Here is a 21,570-nt window from a genome sequence, read left to right on the forward strand (position 1 = left end):
CCCCGCCGCGGGGCACGCTGGGAGGTGTAGGCGGCACCCCCCTCCTCCTTCCTCCGCGCGAGGGCTTCTGGGAGTTGTAGGCGCGGCTCCCGGCCGGCGGCGCGGCGCTGAGGCCCCGCGGGCGGTGAGAAGAGGGGGGCGCGGGGAGGGGGGGAGGGGCTGCGGGGATGGGGGGGGCCGCGACCGGGGGCGGCGGGGCGGGGGGGGCAGCTGCGGGCCAACGGGGCCTTGCCCTTCCTCCTCCTCCTGCCCCCGCTCTTCCTCCTTCTCTTCCTCCTCTTCCTCCTCCTCCTCCTCCTCTTCTCTCCCTGCCCCTCCTTTTGCCCCTGCTCCTGCTCCTACTTTAGCCCCTGCCCCTGCTCCTCCTGCCCCGCTGCTCTTCCTCCTCCTCCTCCTCCTCCTCCTCCTCCTCCTCCTGCCCCTCCTCCTCTTCCCCCCTGCCCCTCCTTTTGCCCCCACTCCTGCTCCTGCCCCTACTTTAGCCCTTTAGTTCCTCCTCCTCCTCCTCCCCCCCGCCCCTGCTTTTGCCCCCACTCCCGCCTCTGCTTTTACCCCTGGCCCACCCCCCTGCCCCTCCTCCTGCCCCCCTGCCCCATTTTTTGCCCCTGCCGCCCCCGGCAGACACGTGCTCAGGACGAGGACCCCGACTTGGCGTCCCCCCACGGCGGGCCCGCTGCCGGGCCAGCACCCACACGGCTTCCTGGCAGGTCCCAGGAGGCCGGTGCCATCCCCTCGCTCATCCCAGCTCCTCGGGCCTTCATGGGGGGGGTCCTGGGCCTGCGAAACGCCTCGGTGAGACTCCCAGGGGGCTGGCGGCTGCCTCGTCCCGGCCCTTTGCGGAGGGTTCTGCACCGTCGGGTGCTGGGGCTGGCTCTGACGGACCTACCCCGGCTGCCAACGGCCACCACGGTGCCGCGTCCGCGTGGTGCCGATGCGGATTTACACCCGGTGTAAAGGAATTCACCCGGCCCTCCGTCACCGGGAAGGTGCCGCGGGCGTTCTGTCTGCTCCCGGAGAGCTAGGAGCGCGCTTACGTTGGCACCGGGACCTCATCAGCGTCACGCCCGGGGACCCGAAGCGGCTGGAGCGGCCCCGAGCTGGGGCTGAGGACGAAGGAGCTCGGGGCCGTGGCCCTGGCAGCGAGGCCTCGGGGTGCTGCGCTCGGGGGATCCCTCGTCCCTCTCGATCCGGGGACCCTTCGTCCCGGGGCGATGGGCTCGAGGAGCCCCAGAGCCCTGCACGAGGTCTGCAGGGCTCAGCGCGGGAATCCCAGAGAGAAAACACGAGGCGACGCCGGCGGGGTCGTGCCTCGAGTTTTACCGAGCGAAACGCCCGCCGGGTGTCGCAGAACGTGGGGATTTCTTTTCCGTTTCATCTCAGAACGTGGCGTTTCTTATAAAGCATCGCTCCGAAGGCCTTAAGGATCCTTCTGTTAATGCTTTAAAGCACCGAGACAGAAGACAAAGCCCTGATTTTTGTAATTGGATTTAGGCAGAAGGACTTTTAATCTGGTACGAGGCCCATCTGAAGCCGTTTATGGCTGCGTGTGGGTGCAGGGGTCTGGTTGCCTGAATTCAATTGCAAATTAGGGTCTGAAAATGTTAAAAGGAAACTGAGCTGAGGCGGTTCTTCATAAGGCAGCCGCGCTTGCTTTATTTCCTAGTGGCGGGGATGGATCCGTCGGGCAGCGGGGATGGATCCGTCGGGCAGCGGCACTGCTTCCAGCTGAACCTCGCTCTTTGTGCACCGCCGGAGCCAGCTGGGAGAAGGGTCGTAGGTTAGGCAGGGCAGCTCGGAAGCAGCTTTTCTTCTTACGGCCCCGCTCGGCGCCCAGCGCTGCGGCGTGCTGATACGGCGGGGAGCCGTCAGGGCCCAGCCCGGGTGATCCACGCCGCTGAATTCTTAAAAAGATGAAAATAAAGTGTTCGGCCTCATCTGCGGAGAGGAGATCTCCGGCAGGATGTGGTGCTCCTCCAACGGCGTGGGGTTTTTTATTATTATTATTCCATTCACCCCCCGCGGTGGGAATTGCTGTGGGAGTTTGGGAGCCGGCTCCTCTGGGACGTGGGCTCTGCCTGCCCGAAATCCTTAGGGGCTTTTCTCTGCTGTGATTATCGCTGTCAGCGCGATGGAAGTTGGTCTGAATTCAGGGGCTGGCTGCTGTGGGGCTTCTACGGGCAGGATCCCCGTCGGGATCTGTGGGGATTTGCGTGGGACCTCTGCAGAGCCCGGTTTGTTTCTCCCTCTTTCACAGCGGCTGCGGGAGTCGGGGCTGAGGCAGGAAGCCTTCGTGTCACCAGAAACCCGTGGCAGGGAGGTTTTTCGGTTCCTAAAAGCCGCAGCAGAGCTTGCCGGTGGGCACCGAGGGCAGGAGCCGTCCCTCTGGCTGCCAGCAGCTCCAGCCCAGCTGCACAACCCAGGGCTGGTCTGGTAGAGGGCTGGGGGGCAATTATGGGGTCACGTTCGTTAAGCAGCGCTCCCTGGGGCTCCTCGGGCTGGAGAAGCCAAATTCCGGACCTCCAGCCCCTCAAACTGGGCTGAGCCGCACCTCCGAGCGCGGCGTAGCTGGAGCAAGGCGAGGCGTAGCAGAGGGAGCGAGGAAATGGCAGCGGAGAGGTTGCAACTTGGGCTGACTCTGCCAAGGCTTTACCTAAGGTGTGAGGGCCTGCAGCCCGACCCAGAGAACTCCGGAGGGCTCCCTGCGGGACGCACCGCGGCTGGCTGCGGGCGGAGGAGGCTGTGCCCCGGGGTGAGCGCCAGGGGCTCCAGGGACCTGGTTTCCAGGCAGCAGCCCTCGGCCGTGCTCAGGGCTCGCCTGGTGCTGCTCTGCCCGCCGGGCCTGAGGACCTCAGGGGGGCCGTGATGGATTCTGACCGGGTTTTATTTATAAGATCTTTATTTCTCGCGCCGCTCGCCACGCTGTTCGTTAAACGCGTTTGGCTGTCAGGGCGCCTAAAGCCGGAGAATTGCCTGGGGAGCTTATCTGCCGGCCCGCCCGTCTTCGGCGTTTATCAGGCGCCACGACTTCACGAGCAGAGAACTCACGGCTCCTGCGGGGCAGGATTCACCCCTGGGAGCCCTCCTGCAGCACGGGCAAGCTCAGCTGGCCTGCCGTCCCCGCCGCATCCCTCAGTTTCTTTCCTCATGCCGTGATTCGTGGCCCTGGGCTGGGATCCTGGGCCCCGGCTGCTGCGGTGGCCTTCGGCCTCCTAAGCCGGGTGGCCCCTGCGGCCACCTTCCCTGTGCGTGGAGCCCTTGGGCTCCCGGGGCCGCTGCGGGCTGAGCCCCGCGGTGCTGCAGCGTGGGGAAGTCACTGGGCAGAGCCCCGGAGGTGGGAGTGGGAGATGGGAGCCAGCTCCCCCGCGCACGTGCAGCGGGCGCTGCCTTGCCGGCCTGTGATGGACAGGGATATATATGCTGTCGGGTCTCACCCCCTTCCTCCGCCCGCCGACCCTAAATGATTTGTGGTGTTCTCCTTCGGAAGCAGGCGCTGTAAATCTTGGATCCTCTGGCACGTCCTTCTCCGTCCCCGGGGCGAGGATGGCTGATGGCTCCCGGGCGGCGCTGAGGCTGCTGTGCTGGAAGAGAGATGGGGAAAAGGTACTTCTGTGATTACTGCGACCGCTCCTTCCAGGACAACCTCCACAACAGGAAGAAGCACCTCAACGGAGTGCAGCATCTCCGGGCTAAGAGGGCCTGGTACGACTTGTTCCGAGGTGGGTGCTGCCTGCCCCTTCCGTCCCAGGGCTGGGGGGGGGTCGGGTGAAACCAAGCTGCAGCCCTTGGTTTTCCTCCGATTGGCGACACCCCTCGTCCTGATGGGTTTTGTCTCGTCTTGCCTCCGGACGTCCCCAGGCATTCACATCAGGCGGTGCGAGTTCTCCCACAGCCTCTGGGAGCGGCCGTGGCACGGGGCTCTCCCCAGCCCGTCGCTGGGAGGCGAAGGACCGCGGCGCTGGGGTCTGCTGGGAGCTCAGCTCAGGGTTCAGTGGGGGCTGCCCGTGGGGTTTCTGAAGCCCCGCTACCCTGCCTGGGCTTCCCGTGCTCCACGGGAGCGTTGCAGAGCCCTTGCTTTTCCGCCAGGCTTCGTTCGCTCCAGGTGGATGGGGAGAGGAGGTGACACCAGCAAGCTGGTGAAAAGCGGAGCGTAGACGGGGGCTGTCAGTTTGCTGGAGTGGATGATTATCGCGTAAAATGTCTTCCCCTTAGTCAACGGGCCCGCGTGGGACCGCGATGGGGCTGGTGGGGGCGTTACCGTGCGGGAGGTCTGACCCTGCCCCGCGTTCTTTCATCTCCCCCAGATGCTGCTGCCATCCTGCAGGAGGAGCAGAGCAAGAAACCATGCCGGAAGTTTCTGCAGACAGGCGAGTTCTGGGCTGGGAGCACCTGCCCGAGCTACCGCAGCTCCTTGGTGAGCTGCCGGGGCTGCTCAGGGGTGCCTGGGGTGTGCGCGTGTCCTCCCTGTGGGGAGCGAAGGGCTGGGCTCCGTGCGTCCCGAGCGCTGCGGATCCCGGGTTTGCAGGCCCGTTGCCGTGGGAGGACCTCGTGCGCGCGGCTCTCACGGGGCTCTCCGTGGCTTTTGTTGCAGGCCAGTGTGATTTTGGGTCCAACTGCAGATTTTCCCACATGACGGAGCAGGACCTGGAGAAGCTGAGCGCCCAGGTGCAAGGTGAGTCCTGGAAGCTGCCCGCAGGTCTCTGAGGAAGGGGGGAGCTGCTGCGGACAGCGTGGGCTGCCGGGGGCACGTGAGGAGCTGTGCGGCGAGAGCTCGTGGTCCTGTGCTCGGTGTGAGCCTGGGTCTCCCCCAGCTGCCTCCCCTGGCTCTGCCAGCCCCTGGGCTGCCCCTGAGCGCTGCCGTTTTCCAGATGCTTTCTGCTCTTGCTCTGCCGGCACTGACACAACCCTGAAGAGCTGAGCCATGCCCCTACCACTTAGCGGCGAGCATCTGAGGGTGGGCTTCCCGAGCCCTTGGGGTTTTGTTCAGTCAGGGAATAAAAACTGCCAGCAGCAGAGGGCACTGGTACATCGCTTCCCCTGGAATTTATGGATTTCATTTCCCCCTGACTCTCTGTTATGACCAAGGACCTGCTGCTTCCGCTCCTCGAGAAGCTAGCTACGGTCAGCCACGTTGTTCTGAGGGGAGGATGTGGGGTCCTGGATCCAGAAACAGCCTCTGCTCACGTGCTGTGGGGTGGAACTGGAGCCTGGGCAGAAGGCAGACAGCAGCTGCTCCCCTGCTGCCAGTGGGCTCCTTTTTTTTTGTACTAAGAGAGCAGGAGCATTTTTTTTTTTGTACCAAGAGAACTTCATCTTGCCGACAGCACTGCCTCCTTGCCCTAAAAAGAATGCAGCTCCGTTTTCCTCTAGTATTCACTGCTCCTGTGTGTAGAGAACATGTGAGTGAGGCGTTGGAGAGGACTGAGTGCCTGAGGTCCTCTCTGGAGACCGCCCAGGCCCAGCCCTGCCTTGCTCCAGGTAGGGTGAGCTCAGCAGGCTGCTCACGGCCGTGTCCGGGGGTGCTCTGAGTACCTCCAGGGATGGAGACTCCACCTTGGAGCTCCACCTTTCTAGTAAAAACGTAATTTCTCCCCCTTTAAAGGGAAATTCCTGTATTTCAGCTTGCACCCGTTGCCTCTTCCCCCGGGCACCGTTAAGCACAGCCTGGTTCCATCACCTTATCTCCCGGGTCTGTGCGCCCGCGGTGAGATCCCCCTGAGCCTTCCCGTTCCCATTGCGTTTCGGGTGCTGCCGACCTCTCATGGTCAGCGTGGCCCTTTGCTGGACTCCCCCCAGTAAGCCCCAGCGGCACTGGGGAGCCCGGGACTGGGCGAGGCAACGCGGGGCCGCCGCAGCCCAGCCTGTGAGCTGCAGCCGGCTGCTGTTTCGCCAAAAGTCTGGCAAAAACAGGCGGAAACGTTGAGAATCTGTGAGTGCCTGCGGGGTTTGGGCTGCGTGCGGGGCCGGGGCTCCCTGCTGGCCTTTGGAGGGGACCCGGCTCGGGGAGGCAGGGCTCCGTTGGTGCCCCGGGGGGCAGGAGGAAGGAAGGCAGGCGCTGCGGAGCCTTGCTGCTGAGCGAGCAGGGCGACCCTGAATCGATGGCTGAGCAGTGCTGGCGGTCCCTAAAACCCCGAGGCCGTAAACTCCAGCTCCCTTCTCTGCTGCAGGGCTCCCAGACGTCGGCCTGCCCGCAGGCACCGAAGGCTGCTTGCTGCAGGGGGAGAGAAAGCTCTCCGGAGAGGAGCAGAGCTGCAGGGGAAGTCTGGCGAGCCGCTGGGTGCTCGGGCTGCCTTCCTGACGCGCGTTCCCGAGTATTGACTCGAGGTAGATGGGTCAGGAGGGAGCGGGGAGCTGGCTAGGACGGAGCCGGTTCCTGGGAGATCACTTGGACACCTTGCGTTTGTATTGCCAAGGCCAACGTTTAATTAAACAATTAGACCTCGAGGAGCGATGGCTGGGGGGATGGCAGGGTGCCTCCTCCTCGGCTGTGCCGAGCGGCGCAGTTGGGTCCTGCCTGCCTCTCTCCTGGCGGTGTCCCACAGAAATCCCGTGTGAGCCGAGCTGAGGACCACGCAGCCACCCCCCAGCCCGGGCAGCTCAGCCTGCAGAGAGCCTGCAGGGGGTCGGTGGAGGGCAGAGCTCGGCTAACGATGCTTGTGGCTAGCAGCCGAAGGCAGCGGTACCGTCTTTGTCCCGTTTGGCCTTTTTAACCTGGGGAGCTCGCCCTGTTGGTGGCAGTCTCGTGGCTTAACCGGGAACGTTTCTGGACGCCTTGTAAGAGCTCAGAGCGTGCCCTAGGTTGGCTTCGGCCGTTCCGCAGCCGGTAGAATACGCTCACAAGGAAGCAACAGTTCCCACCGTCAGCGGGGAGAGAGGCATGTCCCCAGCTGCTGCCGCCTCAAAGCCTTCTCCTGCTGCATCATTCATCAAGGAGACGCTTCCAGGATGCCGTCCTCGGTACGCTCGTGTCAGGAAAAGTCACCGTCAAATCGGCGGCGTCTTGCTCGCAGCTAGGGGCTCCCTGCTGCCCCGGCGGTTAGCCCCGGGCAGCCGGAGCTGCGAGGAGGAGCGCGGCTGGGTGAGCGCTCCTGACCCATCCCGGAGGTTGGGACAGCACGGCCGAGGCTGCTGGGGGCTGAGCTCGACGAGGAGCAGGACGAGGAGCGCTCTCATCGTTGCCTGCGGGGCGGCGACTCGCAACGGTCGAGGGTGGCGGCGGCCCCGTCCCTCAGCCCCCACGTCCCGTCCAGGCAGGGAGCTGAAGGATCACTCGTCAGCCTCTCTGCTCGGTGCTGGTGGCGGTGCCTGGTGCGGGAGGACCCACGTCGGCCCGCTGAGCCGGGCTGGATGCGTGCCTCGGGCTCCCTGCGAGCCAAAGCCTGGGGGTTCCTCGGTTTTATTTCCGAGCGGGGGCAGCTCGCGCTAAAAGGTGCGCGGGGAGAAAAGATAAATCGGGAATTCTGCTCCGGCATCATTAGAGAGGCACGTAATGACTTCGGCCGCTCTTTTAATTGGCTGTAATTAGGCTTTGAGGCTAACACCCGGTGCGAAGGCAGGGCCCTCACCTCACCTCGCGGGCGGTTACGAGGAGCGAGGGCCGCTCATTGCGGTCCCGAATTTCCTCTTGCAGCACCTGTTGGCACTCAGGGAGCGCTGGCAATCTGCTGGAGGGTTTGGCGGCCCTCAGGTGGGACGTGCGTACCTGGGAGGAGGGTGAGACAGAGATCTGCCCCTGCTGGACGCGTGCCCTGACAGCAGAGCCGGGCGTGTGCCCGCACCCGCTGCCTCCCGGCCTGGAAACGCCGCTCATCCCCGTGCTGGAGGTGCCCGGTCCTCAGCAGGGGGAGAAACGGGGACCCGAGGGACCCGAGGTGGCGGCGGTCGGTGCTGCAGAGGAAGGCTAACAACATGTCCGAGCCGGAGCCAAGCGCCCAGCTTACCGCACCGCTCGTGTCCTGCTCTGGGTCGGCCCTGCGTGGCTCCGCTGGCGCTTTGCTCCTCCAGAACAACCCCAGGGCACACGGAACAGCCCCGATTCCAGCCGGCGTCCTCATCGCTGGGCTGCAGAGCAGCGCCCCGGCGTCGGGCCCGCAGCAGGCTGGCCTCGTGGTGGCGGCGAGCCCATCGTCACCTCCTCCCAGCGGACGGAAAGGCCGAGTGACAAGTTATCCATCTCGGGCTGCGCGTGGTGTAGTAGCACGTCAGGGCCGTCCTCATTAATATTCAACAGGCAGATGAGTAATTGGGTGCCACCGTTGGGATGGAGCGATCCTTCACTCTGCCCAAGCGATATTAATTTCACACCCTGTCTGGAAACGTATAACATTTTCCCAGAAGGCGTGACATGCGGCGGCGAGGCGCCGCGCGGGCTCCCGGCGGGCACGGCTGCAGGTGGCCGGCACCAGGGGGGCACAGCTGGGTCTCCAGGTGGGATTGGGGGTCCCCAAAGCTCTTTTCCCCGGAGGGTTCGGTGAGCAAAGGGGGACGCCGTGCAGCTGCCTCGGCGTCCTTTTTATGGATATCATATTTTTTTTCCCGAAGTATCACGTTCCCTCCTGGGAGCTTGCCCCTGGGCTGGAGGTGTGATGGCGCCGTTTGGAGCAGGGCTGTGCCAGGGGCGTGCGAGCGCCCGCTGCTGCTCTGTGCCTGCTCTCGGGGGGCACCGGGGAGCTCCGCGGCCGATTTCTGCACCCGGAGAGGTGCTGGTGAGCACCCGGGCCGCCCTGCTCGCCCCCCTGGGTGATGGGGGGGGTGTTTCAAAGCTTGACAGCACTGCAGGCTGCTCTGCCTCTGCCCTGCCTCCGAGCGGGCAGCCGAGGTTTCTGCTGGCACTGCCCTGCTTGCTCCAGGCTGCAGGAGAAAAATGCAGGAGCTCTTGGGAGCTGCTGGGGAGTGCTCGAGGTGAGGAGGAGGAGGAGGAGGCGAGCAGCCCCGGGGAGATGCCAGCTGCCCCCCAGCCAAGCGCCTGCGCTGTGCCCGGCGAGCGTCCGACGGCAGGCAGCGGAGGAGGAGGGGGTGCTGCGGGCAAACTGCAAGCTCTCGACTCCAAGAAACTCTGCAGGGCGATGAGCCCTGGGGGTAATGGAGCGAGAGGAGTGCGGAGCGAGCATCTGACAGCCCTCTCTCAAGCAGGGGAGCAGCGGCTGAAGGAGCTGCGGCAGGAGGGAGCCGATGTCCCGCTTGGCACCATCGAGGACTGGCTGGAGAAGAGGGCAAAGAGGCTGAGCGCGGCTCAGAGCAACAGGTACCGGGGGCTGGGGGGCATCCCGCTGGGGTGGGGTCCCACGAGGGGGCTTGGGGACCCTGCAGGTGGCCGGGGCTGCCACCCAGCTTGATACCGGAGCCGCGCGCCGGCTCTTGGCACCCGCGGGGAGCCGCACGCAGACCCAGTGTGGCGCACCTGCCTCGGGGACACGTGCACGTGCGTCCCCGCACCGTGGGGGCGAGGCAGGTCCCGCTGCCTGCGGCTGCTCCCGCGGGGAAGGCAGGCAGAGGGTACCCCTGTGCCCTTGGCAACGAGCACGGATGCGTCCTGGGAGGCCGCAGCGGCGGCGGTGCTGAGTTATTGGTGCCTGCTGTGGGTGGCAGGAGGCCGGGCTCATCTGTTGCCAGCTCCCCCATCCTCTGCCTGCCCTGTCTGCGCATCTCTGCCCGTCCCTGCCTTCTCCTTCGCCAGGCAGAGGGTGGGATTAGCTCCTCCTCACGGCAGCGGGACGCCTGCCTGCGGGTCCCTGCTGTTCCCTCGCTCACCTGACTGTGCCGCAGGCTTAATTGGATGACATTTGGGCAGGTGCCAAATCTCTCTTTTGTTCTTTTTTTTTTTTTTTTTTTTCTTCTCCGTTTGCTCCTGTCCTCTCCGTGTTTGGTCTGGGCAGGATCTTCCTTCTGGTGCTTGTCTGGGCGCGTTGCGTTCTGCTCCCTCCATCCATCAGCCTGGCTGCTCTGCGCCCTGCGGCCGTGCTCACCGGCAGCAGCAAGCTCCCTCCCCCGTTTTGCTTGCCCTGTTTCGTTTGTCCTGCCCGAGATCCCTCGGTCTCGGGACAGATCCTCTCCTGCGGAGGGTACCCAGCAGAATTCCCGGCCTCCCGTCGTTACTTGGTCCCCGCTGCCTCCAAGCACGCAGCAGACCCGGCGTTCTTCAGGCTGTTGCTTTCCACCCAGCCTCTCTGCCCCCACAGGCCCTGAGACTGCTGCAGCAAACCAGCACCAGCCCCTCGGCGCTTCTCTGGCCGTGCCTTGCCTCGCCGGTGTCCGTCCCCGTCTCCTTCCTTCTCCCCTCGTGTGCTTTCCAGCCCCGCCGTTGCCCTTCCGAGCAGCGGCGCGCTTCGCTTCACCGGCCAGAGGTCTCGTTGTGCTTCGAGCCCCCCTCGGCTGCCTCCGTCAGGAAGGGGCCGGGGCCCTGCGAGGTGTTGTGGAAATGGGCGAGGGCAGCGGAGGGGGACCCCATTAGCGCCCCGGGGAAGGGAACAGCCCTGACCCAACGCCGGAGAACCCGCGTGGGGCGGCCGGCCTGGGTGCTCCGGCAGCGGGTGAGCCTCCGACCGCGCTCGTATCCGATGAGACCCCGGGGAATCGAGGGCCCAGACAGCAGCACCCTCCCTGTCCCTCAGCTCGGCAGCTCGTTAGGGGAGCGCCGTGCCGCTGTGCCTCGCGGCGTGCCCTGTCCTGCTCCCTGCCCGCTGCCCTGGCACCCGCCTGTAACCGGGGAAATGCCTCGCTGTGGAGAAGTCTCCACCGAGGGGAGAAGCTTTGGGCCGGGTGGCCTCACTCCGCGCTGGCTGCTCGGAAAACACAATGCCTGACTTGGGGAGCTGGCGTTCGGCCACGGCGGCGGCCCTGCAGGGAGAGGAGGGTGCTGCTCCCCCGGAGCGTTACGTAAGGGAGCGCAATTACATTTCTCCTGGCATCACAATTAAAAGGATCCATCAGGATCAGAGCGAGAGGCCCGGGAAGCTGGGAGGCTGCTGTCAGGGCTTGTGCTGAAGGACAAGTGAGTTTCCTGTGCTGAGGAATTAAGGAAAGGGCACGTTTCCTGGGGATTTGAACCTGTCCGGCCCAGCTCTTTCTCCGGCTGGAGATGAAGGAGCGATGCTTCTCGCCCTGCACTTCTGTCCCGCGTGATGCTCGCAGCAGCCTCCCCTAATAAACAGGAGCGAGAGAGAGAAAAAGTGTTCCCCAGGCTGCGAGCTGTAGGAGAAAGCCTCTTCCCTCTGGTGAAGGGTGCTTCTGTGAAAACACCCTGGCGTTTTGGCAGCTCCTCCGCTTCCGAGGGGCCCTTGTCCTTCGGGAAGTGCGCAGCTGCCTTGGGATCGGGGCTGCTCAGGAAGAGATCATGGAAACATCTGCTGGTGTGGCTCCCTCAAACCCCAGCTGTGCAGGGAGCCGTGGGCAGCTGGGGGACAGAGGGGCTGGGGTCAGCGCTGCTCCGGGGCCGTGCCCCCCGCCAGCAGCTTTGCAGCCCCCGCAGAGCCCCGCTGCAGGTGGTGCTCCCGCCTTGTCTCGCTGCTGTGCACAGGGCTGGCAAACAGCAGCTGTTCAGTGGGATTTGGGGCTCAGGCAGGCGGCTCTGCTCTTGGTTTGAGGGGGGGGAACACACCTGCGTGCCCACAGCCGAGTCCCTCCTCTGCTGCTCCCCTTCGTCTCATCCGAGAGTTTATTTCTGGGACAAGCAGAGGGGGCACGGGCAGGGTCACCCCCCGAGGACACCGCCGCGTCCCCAGGCGGGGCCATGCTCTCGAGCTGAGTCAGCCACGGCTCATCTCGGCCCTTTCCCTCTCCCATCTCCGCAGCGCCCTGCCTGAGAAACCAGTGCCCTTCCAGTACCCGCCGGGCTGGCCGCCGCCGCAGGAGCTGCCCCCATCCCTGCAGGCCCCCCCGGCCGGGGGGTGGCCGCTGCCCCCCAACCTGCAATGGGGCTGAGGCGCCCTGCTGGGGCTGGACGTCGCCCTCGCCTGAGAAAGGCACCAAATTACTGACGTGTGCTTTTATTTCAATAAAATTCTCCTCCTCCTCTCGCAGCCTCGTGTTATTTCTCGCCTGGCAGCCTCCGGTGGCTCGAGCTGGTCCCTGGGGGTCATCGCCGTGCTCCCCAAACGGGGGGGGGGGCGAAGCTGCAGCCCCGCTCGCATGGCTGCTGGAGCTCCTAATGAAGAGCTTGGGGAGCTCCCGAAAGCCCCGTGCTCCTGCTCCCACTCGGCTGGAGGTGAGAAACAAGGAGGGAAAAACATTGCAAGGCTCCTCCTGCTCCAGGAAATTAAGTAAGGGGTGAGTGCCAACGCGGCAAGTCTCTGTGGGTCGCTCCCTGCTGTGGGAGCTGGCTGGCCAGGACTGGGTGTTGGGCCTGGGCCAGTGGCAAATGAAAGTCAAATATTGGGTGCGAAGGAACCACGTGAACGTGGGGAGAGCAAACAAGGGGCTCGCTCTGCCTGCCCCCAGCACCGGCTCTTCGTCTCCTCCTCCCTCCGGGAGCACGTGAGGGTGCTCGCAGGGTGCAGCTTTGGCTTGGCCGCCACCACCCAGAGCTCGGCGCTGTGCGCCCCGCTCGGTGCTCGGCTCCGGCACGGAGCTCGTGGCCGCAGCGTGCCGGAGCAGCGACCTGCCAGCAGCTCCGTGCTGCCGCTGCCAGCGCACTCCAGGTTTGGCCACGTGGGCGGGTGGCGGCTCCAGGTTCATGGAGAGCGCCGGCGGCCGCCAGCTGCCTGCGGGCAGCGATGCGCGGCGGGAGCTGCCAGCCCCGGCCCGGGGCTCCCGGGAGCAGCGGCAACCCACGCTGCCCCCGCCTTGGCACGAGCAGCGGCTGGATGTGAGCGTGGCTGGAGGCTGGCTGCGATTTTAGTCAAGCTCAGGGGTGGTTTTACCCTTCCCAGCATTGTTCTGGCCTGGGTTGTTGCGCCCCGTGCTCTGTCGGCTTCGGCAAGGGGGAGCCCAAGGGTGCAGCACCCATTTGGCACCTCTCGGCCTCCCCTGGAGGATAGGAACCCCCTGCCCTGAATGCGGAGGCTGTTCGCCTTTGGGAGGCCAAATGAGGCAAGAATAACCCCAAAGGGGCTGTGATGCTCCGCTCTGGGCCACCCGTGGGAGCAGGTTTGGCTGCTGCTCCCACCCCGCGTGGAGCTGCAGCCCCTGGGGAGAGGCTGGGGGGGCTCAGCCCATCGCCCCTGCAGCGGCGCCAGCTTCAGAGGGTGACAAGTGGCAAGAGGCCGGCCACGTGCACGGGTCCCTTCCTCCTGGGGCCACAGCTGCTGCTGGCGGAGGAAAACAGAGAGCAAAGCCTCCCTTCCCTCCTGCAGACATCCCGAGGGTGGCCGTGAAGCGTGTGCCTGCGCCTGCCTCTGCAGCGGTGTTTTGCAATCCACCATCAAAACATGCTGCTCTTCCCAGCCCCGGGTTCCGAGACTTGCTTTGCTTTCCCTGCTGCCGGCCCGGCACCCTGCTCGGTGCCACCCGCGTGCCCAGAGCAGGGAGATTTGCAAACTCGCTAAACCGTACACGAATGTGGCATCGCAAACGTCTGGGGACCCAGTGGCCTTATCTCAGCCACGCTCGGGGCGTGTTTTGGAGCTTCCCTGCTCCAGAAGGGCAGCTGCTCTGGGCCGTGCTGCTCTACCAAATACCCACGGCTCCGAAGCCGCTCCCCAGACGCGGCTCGCACGCGGCAGGAAAGCGCATCTCCAGCCGCGCAGCCCGGAGCAGCAGGGAGCCGCGTGGCAGGGCCGGGCAAACCGCAGAAATGAAATGTAAATGAAAATCACGGCGTAAAGCGCGCGCCCGGCTGCAGCCGCTCCCAGCCAAGTGTGAAAGCCGCTGGCGACAGCGGTTCCCGCGCCTGCAGCAGCGCCTGGCTGGGGAGGCTGCGGGCAGAGAAGGGGGTTCATTAAAATAATTTTCTTTCTTTCTGTCTTTCTTTCTTTTTTTTCCTGCAAAAACTTGCGAGATCTCCTTCTCCTGGGATTAGCGGGGCACCGGTGCCACCCAGCCCTGCCGTGGGTGCACGGAGCTGCCACGTTCCTGCAGGAGCCCCGAAACCACAGGTCTGCATGGGGGTGGCAGCTTGGGGACAGGCCCCCCAGCACATCCCCCCCCCCCCCCCCCCCCCGGGCCGCGGTGTCCCCGGCCAGGCCGTGCCGGGGCTGGCAGAGGAGCTGCAGCCCGTGAGCGATGGCACGAGCCAAAGTGCCTTTGGTGGGGCGGGAGTCATTGATCGGGAAGCTTTTAGGGAAATGAGCCGCTCCTGGGACCCTGCCAAGGCGCAGCCCCGCTGGGCTCTGCCCGGCGTCCTCTGGCCGCTCTTGCTGGGAGAGGAGGGGGACGGGGACGGGAATGGGGATGGGGTGGGGATGGGAACGGGGACAGGATGGGATGGGAATGGAGCAGGGATGGGGATGGGAACAGGCTCAGGGACAAGGCTGAGGCCACCCCACGCTGCTTGCACGATCAGAGACAGAAACAACCTTTCCTACCCCAAAACCCTTCTCGGTGCTGCAGAAACCCCAAACCCAGGTGTTTTCCCTGCCGGCACGGCACCGTCCAGCGGGGACCGACAGCAGCAGGGTCCTTCTCACCTCCCGCAGCCTCCCCTCGTCCCGCTGCGCCGCCGTCAAACCGCTCGCAGAGGGAGATTTTTTTTCCCAGCGAGCGTTTAATTAAATTAGCGGGGCGCGTCGCCTCGTGGCAGCCGCAGTGAGACAGCCCCGGCTGCAGCACCAGCACCGGGACCAGCACCGGGACCAGCACCGGGACTGGCACCGGGACCCGGGGCAGCTCAGGTGCTTCTGAGCCGGGAGCCCAGACCTCCAGAAACCCGCCGTGAGGAAGCCCCATTCAATTCCCATTAAAATTAATTGAGCAGCTTTGCAAAGCCGAGCGTTGGGGACCGCGCTCTTCCTTACAGCTCGTTCTTCTTTTATGTCACTGTATTTTCTAGCAAATTAAATTGTCCTCGTTTTCTCTCTTTTTTTTTTTTTCTTTTTTTTTCTTTTTTTGTTTTTTTTTTTCGCCTTCCTTATGTTTATTCACAGCATCTATAATAGACCTGGTTAAATATATCTGTATGGATGTACATCTCCCAGGGCACGTGGCTTCCTCTGAAAACGCCAGTTCATAAAAAAAGAAAAAAAAAAAAAAAAAAAAAGCAAAACTTTCTGCGGGGAGATGGATGAAATTTCATTACGGGAGCGGAGCCTCCCCCTCTTTTCGAGGCAGCCGAGATGATTTCACTGCCGTGGAGCGCTTCCCATTTTCATTTCTCATTTGGACGTTGGGTTCAATTTGCGTGATAAATCATACGAGATCAAAATAAATAAATAAAAAATCCCAACCGGCCCCACATCACCCCCCCGGTAACACGCAGCCGATCCCTGGCAGCGCCGCGCCGAGCCACGGAGATCCCCGCGCCTTGAACAGATCCCTGCACGCCTCAACTTCCCCTGCCCAGAAATTCCCTTTTTCAGCAGTTTTGCACCCAAACTGGGGTGTCCCCAGGCAGGGAGCGGGCTGGTGGCTCACGGCCCCGACGCCCCGGGGATGGCCACCTCCTGCGGGGAAGCAGCCGTGCCCGTGCTGCTAACGGCACCGAGAGCTCCCCGTGTTTTTATTTATTATTTTAATCTATTTGCCATTAAAAATGCATCGTCTGGGGGCTCGGGGAGGGCTATCCGTCAGGCGGGTGCAGGACCCCCCGGAGGGCACGGGGAGGTGATTTCCAGGGTGCTTTCATTAGCGGGGTGCTCTCATTAGCGGGACGGCGTCGCTCGGGGTGGGGGGCAGACCCCTGCCGTAAATTAACCAGGAGCTGGGGGGGTCCTGACGGTGACCCTGACGGTGACCCCGGGGCCCTCGGTGCCACTGGCCGGACCCTGCCCCCCCCGGCTGTGCCGCAAGGTCGGGCGACCGCGCGCTAACGCTGCGTGTTGGGCACGTTTTGTAAGGCAGACGGGCTTCCAAATGAATCAAACACCGGTGTAAAACAGCAGGGCCCGGCTGGGGGGGGCACAAAGCCGGCTCCCGGTGCTCGCACAGGTCCCGCGTGGCCTCGGCAGAGCGGGGCCGCAGCACCCATGCGTGCTCCTGAGCCCCCCCCCCCCAAACCGAGCCCGAGCGTCCCCGAGCAGTTCAGAAATCCCGGTTTTATTTCGGATCGGAAACGACCGACGAGGAAGGAAAAAATTAAAATAAAAACGGAACTCCCAAAGAATGAGAAACGGACCCAAATCCAAACCGGTCCGGGGCCCGGGCGGGTGCTACATACAGGCTGGGGGGGGGTCGGAGGGGGGGGGGGCCCCCAGGCTGCCGGGACGGGCGGCTCTTCCCAGCGGGTCCCCGCAGAGTGCTGGGGAAACTGAGGCACGGCACGGGGCTGGAGGGGTGCACGGGGGGGGTGTGTGTGGGGAAGATCCAGCCCTTGGCGGCGAGGTCCATGCAAACGCTCCCCCCGCTCCGAATTGAAAAAAAAAACAAACATCTCAGGCGCGTGTATTGCTTACGGGGCGGTCGGTTCGGCCATAAACACGGAGCTGCAGGGGCTGGACGTGGTGCAGCGGGGGGGGGGCCGGCACCGCGGGCACGTTTCGCCCCGGCTCGGGGTGTGGGGGGGCAGCGGGCGGGCTCCATGCACGGTGCATGCACTTGGTACTTGCTGGCGGGGTTCTGTGCGCGCGTGCGGCTCTGCCGCGGTCCGGGCGTCGTGCGAGCGGCCCCCGCGGGCTTCACCCCGCGCCGGGGTTGGGGGGGGACAGCCCGTTCCCCCTCCCGCTGAGGGGGGGAAGGGGGGTTTGGGGCGTCCCCTTGCGGGACGCGGGCGTCCTCCTGGCGGCGTGGGCGTCCTACTTCATGCCGCTGCGCAGCACCTGGTTGGCGGCGATGAGCATGACGCTGATGATGAAGGCGATGGCGAAGGCGCAGATGAGGCTTTTCCGCACGCACGTCTGCCGGATCTGCTGGCTGGAGCAGGCTGCGGGGACAGCCGGCGTCACCCCGCGTCCCATCCCCTCCCCGTCCCCCCGTCCCCCCCCAGCTCACTCTCCACGTCGACGGGGCACTCCTCGGCCGTGCCCATGTGGCTCTCCTCCTCGGTCATGATGATGTTCTCGATGTCCTTCATGGAGAGGTGCTCGCAGAAGGTGTCGTACAGCAGCCGCTTCAGCTCGTCCACCGTCAGCTTCTGCATGTCGCACTGCGGGGCGGGCGGGAGGGCTCGGGCACCCCGGGGTGTCCCCCCCGTGCGGGGGGCTGCTCGCCTCGCCCGAGCCTCGGCAGCGCGGGGCCGGGTGCGCCAGCACCAAGGGTGCTTGGTCCCGGGCTGGGCTCAGCTCGCTGTGCCCAGGGTGCAGCCTGACCCCAAACCTAACACTGATCCTGACCCCAAAGGTGACCCTAAGCCAGAGTCGGACCCTGACCCCAAACCCGACCCTGACCCCAATCCTAACCCCAGCCTGAGCCTGGCCCTCACCCCGACCCCAGCCCTAACCTGGAGCCAGAGCCTGAGCCTGACCCCACGCCCAACCCTGACCCTAATCCTAAACCCAGCCCCAACCAGAGCCCGAGCCTGACCCTGACCCGGGCCCTAACCCCAACCAAACCCTGCCCCTGATCCTCCCAAGTGTCAGATTCTGACCCAGAGCCTGAGCCTGACCCCAAGCTCAACCCCGACCCTGACCCAAACCTCCACCCTAACTCTGACCCCACCCTAACCCCAACCCCAAGCCTTACCTTGACCCCGACCCCAACCTAGAACCTGACCCAGTCCTAACCCTGACCCTGACCCAGTGTCCCTGGTGTGTGGGGGGGGATCGGGTCCCCCCCTACCTTCCAGAAGACGGTGTCGAAGTCCGTGCCGTGGAACTTCTCCGGGATGCCCGAGGTGGACAGCTTGGGCCCCAGCAGCGTCACAAACTCCTCGAAGTCCACCTGCCCGTCACCTGCGGGACACGGAGCTGGCCGACACCCCCACAGCCCGGCCCAGGCACGGGGACAAGCGTGTCCCCTCTCCCCCCCCCCCCAGATGGGGACCCTGAGAAGTGTCCCCACGGCACCGTTTTGGGGGGACACCGCTGGGCTGGGTGGTTTGGGTGGGACCCCGCTCCAGGGCTTGGCACTTTGGGGGCTCTGGAGGCACCCAGGGACCCCCCCCCGACCCTGGGACTTCACTGACCGGGGACCCCACACTGCTGGGGGACCCCAGTGCCAGCCGGGGACCCCTACAGCCACCTGGGGACCACGACACCGGCTGGGACCTCCTGCGCTGCCCGGGACCCCCGCCTCAGTCGGGGACCCCCAGAACGAGCTGGAAGCCCAGCTCCAGCCGGGACCCCCATGCCCTCTGGGTGCCCCAGCCCCCCCGTGCCCCCCAAACCCCGCAGCGCTGGGGCCGGGCTGCCCTCGTCCCGCGGCTGGGGAGGAGGAGGCCGGCCCCGGGGCTGTCACGGCGGCACTAACGATGAGTAATGGAGGGAGCCGCGGCTTGGCAGCCTCGCCTGAAAGGCTTTTAAATGGGGAAAAAAAAAAAAAAAGGAATCCAATAAATTAACGCGCTCCTTAAGGTCCCGGTGAGTACGGGAGTGATGGGGACAGGGCTGGTGGGCGCAGGGCCCCGGGGTGTGGGATCCGGCCCCGGGGTGCGGGACCTGGGCTGGGCACCCCAGTCCCGGTGGGTTTGCCAGGTCAGGATGCGCACACGTCCCCCCCCCGGAACGGTTCCAGCATCGTTAAATCCTCCCAAACGAAGCCACGGGGAGGATGACGGATGAAGCTCTGGGCACGAGGCAGGACCCAGACCCGAGTCCAGCAGCAGGGAGAAAAGGGGGAGCATCACCGGAGGGAGCCGGGGGTGCCGGGGTCCCGCGCCGGGGTCCTACCGTCCATGTCGAGGCGCTGGATGATGACCTCGAGCTCCACCTCGTTGGGCATGTAGCCCAGCGAGCGCATGGCCGTGCCCAGCTCCTGCTTGGAGATGAAGCCGTTGCCATCCCGGTCGAACACCTTGAAGGCTTCACGGATCTCTGCAGGGGGAGCAGGGCTGAGCCTGGCCGCCCCCAGCAGCCCCCGGCCCCCCCAGGCCAGGCACTCATCCCCTGCAGAGGGGAAACTGAGGCACGGCGGGGCCGCGTGCGTCCCACTCCTGGGCACCGGTGCCGAGCCCCAGATATCCCACACCTGCAGCGCTCGACGCCCTGCCGCCCGGTGGGGCAGAGGGGGAAGGAGAAAGTGAGCAGATCTGGGCATTCTGGCCCAAAACGCAGCCGCTGGGCGCTGCGGGAGGACGGGGGCAGCTCGGAGGGTGCTGGCTGCCCTAAGGCCACGCTCGGCCCCGTTTCCCGGAGGCGCCGGTGGGCAGCGTGGGGCGGTTTTGCCCCGATCGCTGTTTTTTAGGGGATTTCCTTCCTCTTGGATCTCCCCCGGCCAGCAGAGCCCGAGCCAGGCTGAGAGAGCTCAGGGCTCCGCATGCGGCAATGAGGTCTTTCACTGGGGGGAAACGCGGAATTGTGCTGAAATCAACCCAAACTCCAACGTCGCGCCCCAAAGCCGCGGGGATGGGGTGGCCTTTGGGGTCCCCGGGGGGTGGCATGTCAGCGCAGCAGCCGGTAAAGCCGTGTGTCCCGGCGTCACCGCTCGTGTCTCGGGATGTAAAACGCCGTGTTTGGGAACGGTGCTAAAAATGTGAAGTTTCATGCCGGGTGGTTTTCCCCCTGCTCTGAGCCCCCAGCCGGGTGCCGTCAGAGATGTCCTGCGAGGCGTTTTGGGGTGAATTTGGTGGGTTTTGGCCTGCTGGCTTCATAGCTCCACTTCTCCCTGCCAGTCCCCCCAAGCCAGGCACAGGGGGCTCAGGGCTCGGGGACACCCCAAGGTTCAGGGGGAGCCAGCAGCAGGTGGCCCCCCACGCATGGCCCCCCCGTGGGGTCACCTCGGGGGTCTCGGGGGCCGCGGGTCGTGGCAGGAGCACCCCGTTGGTGCTCTGCACGCCGGGTGTGTGTGTGCGTGTGTGCAACACCGCAACGGGGCTGTGCACGCGCACGCTGCAGCGACGCCGTGCTTGTGTGCACACACAGCTGCACGCAGCGGTGAGGCCGGGCTTGTGCATGCGGGCACACACCCCGGAGCAGCTGGCGGCGATGTCGTGCTTGTGCACGCACACACACGCACCTTGAAGCGATGCCGCGCTGGTGCATGCACACGCGTTCACCTTGCAGCACCGCCGTGCTTGTGCCGCGCAGGCACACTTCTTGCAGTGATGCTGTGCTTGTGCTGCACACTTTGCAGCCACGCTGTGCTTGTGCGTGCATGCACATAGCTTGCAGTGACGCTGTGCCCGTGCATGCACACACCGACACCTGACAGCCGTGCTGTGCCCCTGCGTGCACGAACCCTTTGCAGCCACGCTGTACCTGTGCGCTCACAGGCACCTTGCAGCGATCCGGTGCGTGTGCACACACGGACACCTTGCAGCGCTGTCCTACTTGTGCGTGCATGCAAACACCTTGCAGGGACGCCGTGCTTGTGCATGCACACAGACGCCTTGCAGCAACGTTGTACCTGCACACGCAAACACCCGACAGCCACGCTGTGCCTGTGCGCGCACCACCGCCTTGCAGCGACGCTGTGCTTGTGCACGCACACACACACACACCCGCCTTGCAGTGACGCTGCCCTTGTGCGTGCACACACAACCACCTGACAGCCACGCTGCACTTGTGCGTGCACACACGCAGCCCCCCGCAGCAGGGCTGCGCACGTGAAGCCATCTCTCCCCGGCGCTGCGGCGAGGCCGTCCGTGGGCACACACGCACGCTGCAGCGACGCGGCCCGTGGGCATGCACACGCACACCCTGCAGCGGGGCCGTGCGCGTGCACATCGAGGTGCACACACGTACACGTGTCGGGGGGGGGCTGCAAACAAGCGCACGCGCTCACGCACACACACAGAGCCCCCGTCCCTGCACACCGGGGCTTGGAGGACCCCTGGCTGCGTGCCCCCGTGCCTCAGTTTCCCCCGCGGTGCCGGAGGGGCCGCGAGCAGCACACGGGGGTGACACCGCAGCCCCCACGCCGGCTCCCCGGGGGCCGCGTCCCCGTCCCGCGGGCAAACTTTTGGGGTGAAAACCCCCCTCCTCGGGGCAGCCCGACCCCACGCGTGCCACTGGTGGGTTCCCCCCCCCCCCCCGCAAGCTTATGGCAGGGGCGGGGGGGGCAGCCACGCGTGGGGACGGCCACCGGCCCCACCGTGCCACGCGTGGGGGGGGGGACGGGGCCACCCGGGGCCACCCGGACCGCGGTGCGGGTGGGGGGCTCCCTCCCTCGGGGTCCCCCCCGGCTCACCCCCGGCCCCCCCCCTCACGTCCCCAGGGGCTCACCCTCCAGCTCGTCCTCGGGGATGTCCACGGGGTGCTGCTCGGCCAGCAGCGGGGGCACGCTGTAGATGCCCCGGTACATCAACGCGGCGGTCACCGGGTGGAACGGCATCTTCGGAGCGGGGCCGAAATCCCAAAGTTTCGCCGGCAAAAATCCGAGCCCTACCCGGGACGGGGTCGGCCCCCAGCCCCCCCTTCGCGCCCCCCCCCCCCCCCCCCCCCCCCCCCCCCC

The 21,570-nt window shown here is 65.4% G+C and overlaps 2 protein-coding genes across 3 annotated transcripts; one reads left to right on the plus strand and one right to left on the minus strand.

The window, feature by feature from the left end:
- The first annotated feature begins 3,484 nt into the window (after nt 1-3,484).
- Nucleotides 3,485-12,014, plus strand: ZMAT5 (zinc finger matrin-type 5). Of its 2 annotated transcripts, none has more exons than XM_035340531.1 (5): nt 3,485-3,716; nt 4,302-4,364; nt 4,589-4,669; nt 9,115-9,241; nt 11,787-12,014. In XM_035340531.1, exons 1-5 carry the CDS (start codon nt 3,590-3,592, stop codon nt 11,914-11,916), a joined length of 528 nt encoding a protein of 175 aa, XP_035196422.1. In that variant the 5' UTR covers nt 3,485-3,589; the 3' UTR covers nt 11,917-12,014. The 2 variants fall into 2 exon arrangements, with proteins under 2 accessions (XP_035196422.1, XP_035196423.1); XM_035340532.1 differs by having other exon boundaries at nt 9,130-9,241.
- Nucleotides 12,015-16,814: 4,800 nt separating this feature from the next.
- CABP7 (calcium binding protein 7) lies at nt 16,815-21,508 on the minus strand. Its single transcript, XM_035340530.1, has 5 exons — nt 21,342-21,508; nt 18,849-18,992; nt 17,800-17,912; nt 17,014-17,167; nt 16,815-16,945 (listed from the first exon to the last, which is right to left on the minus strand). Exons 1-5 carry the CDS (start codon nt 21,448-21,450, stop codon nt 16,818-16,820), a joined length of 648 nt encoding a protein of 215 aa, XP_035196421.1. The 5' UTR covers nt 21,451-21,508; the 3' UTR covers nt 16,815-16,817.
- Between the last annotated feature and the right edge of the window lie 62 nt (nt 21,509-21,570).

This window comes from Oxyura jamaicensis, chromosome 15 (assembly GCF_011077185.1).
Source record: "Oxyura jamaicensis isolate SHBP4307 breed ruddy duck chromosome 15, BPBGC_Ojam_1.0, whole genome shotgun sequence".
In the NCBI taxonomy this organism is placed as follows: Eukaryota; Metazoa; Chordata; class Aves; order Anseriformes; family Anatidae; genus Oxyura; species Oxyura jamaicensis.

Coding starts and splice junctions, on each gene's coding strand:
- CABP7 (XM_035340530.1), bottom strand. CDS start 21,450: ATGCCGTTCCACCCGGTGACCGCCGCGTTGATGTACCGGGGCATCTAC. Junction 18,993..21,341: donor CCCCGAGGACGAGCTGGAGG/GTGAGCCCCTGG, acceptor CTCCCCCTGCAG/AGATCCGTGAAGCCTTCAAG. Junction 16,946..17,013: donor GTGCCCCGTCGACGTGGAGA/GTGAGCTGGGGG, acceptor CTGTCCCCGCAG/CCTGCTCCAGCCAGCAGATC.
- ZMAT5 (XM_035340531.1), top strand. CDS start 3,590: ATGGGGAAAAGGTACTTCTGTGATTACTGCGACCGCTCCTTCCAGGAC. Junction 4,365..4,588: donor CCGGAAGTTTCTGCAGACAG/GCGAGTTCTGGG, acceptor CTTTTGTTGCAG/GCCAGTGTGATTTTGGGTCC. Junction 4,670..9,114: donor GCTGAGCGCCCAGGTGCAAG/GTGAGTCCTGGA, acceptor AGCATCTGACAG/CCCTCTCTCAAGCAGGGGAG.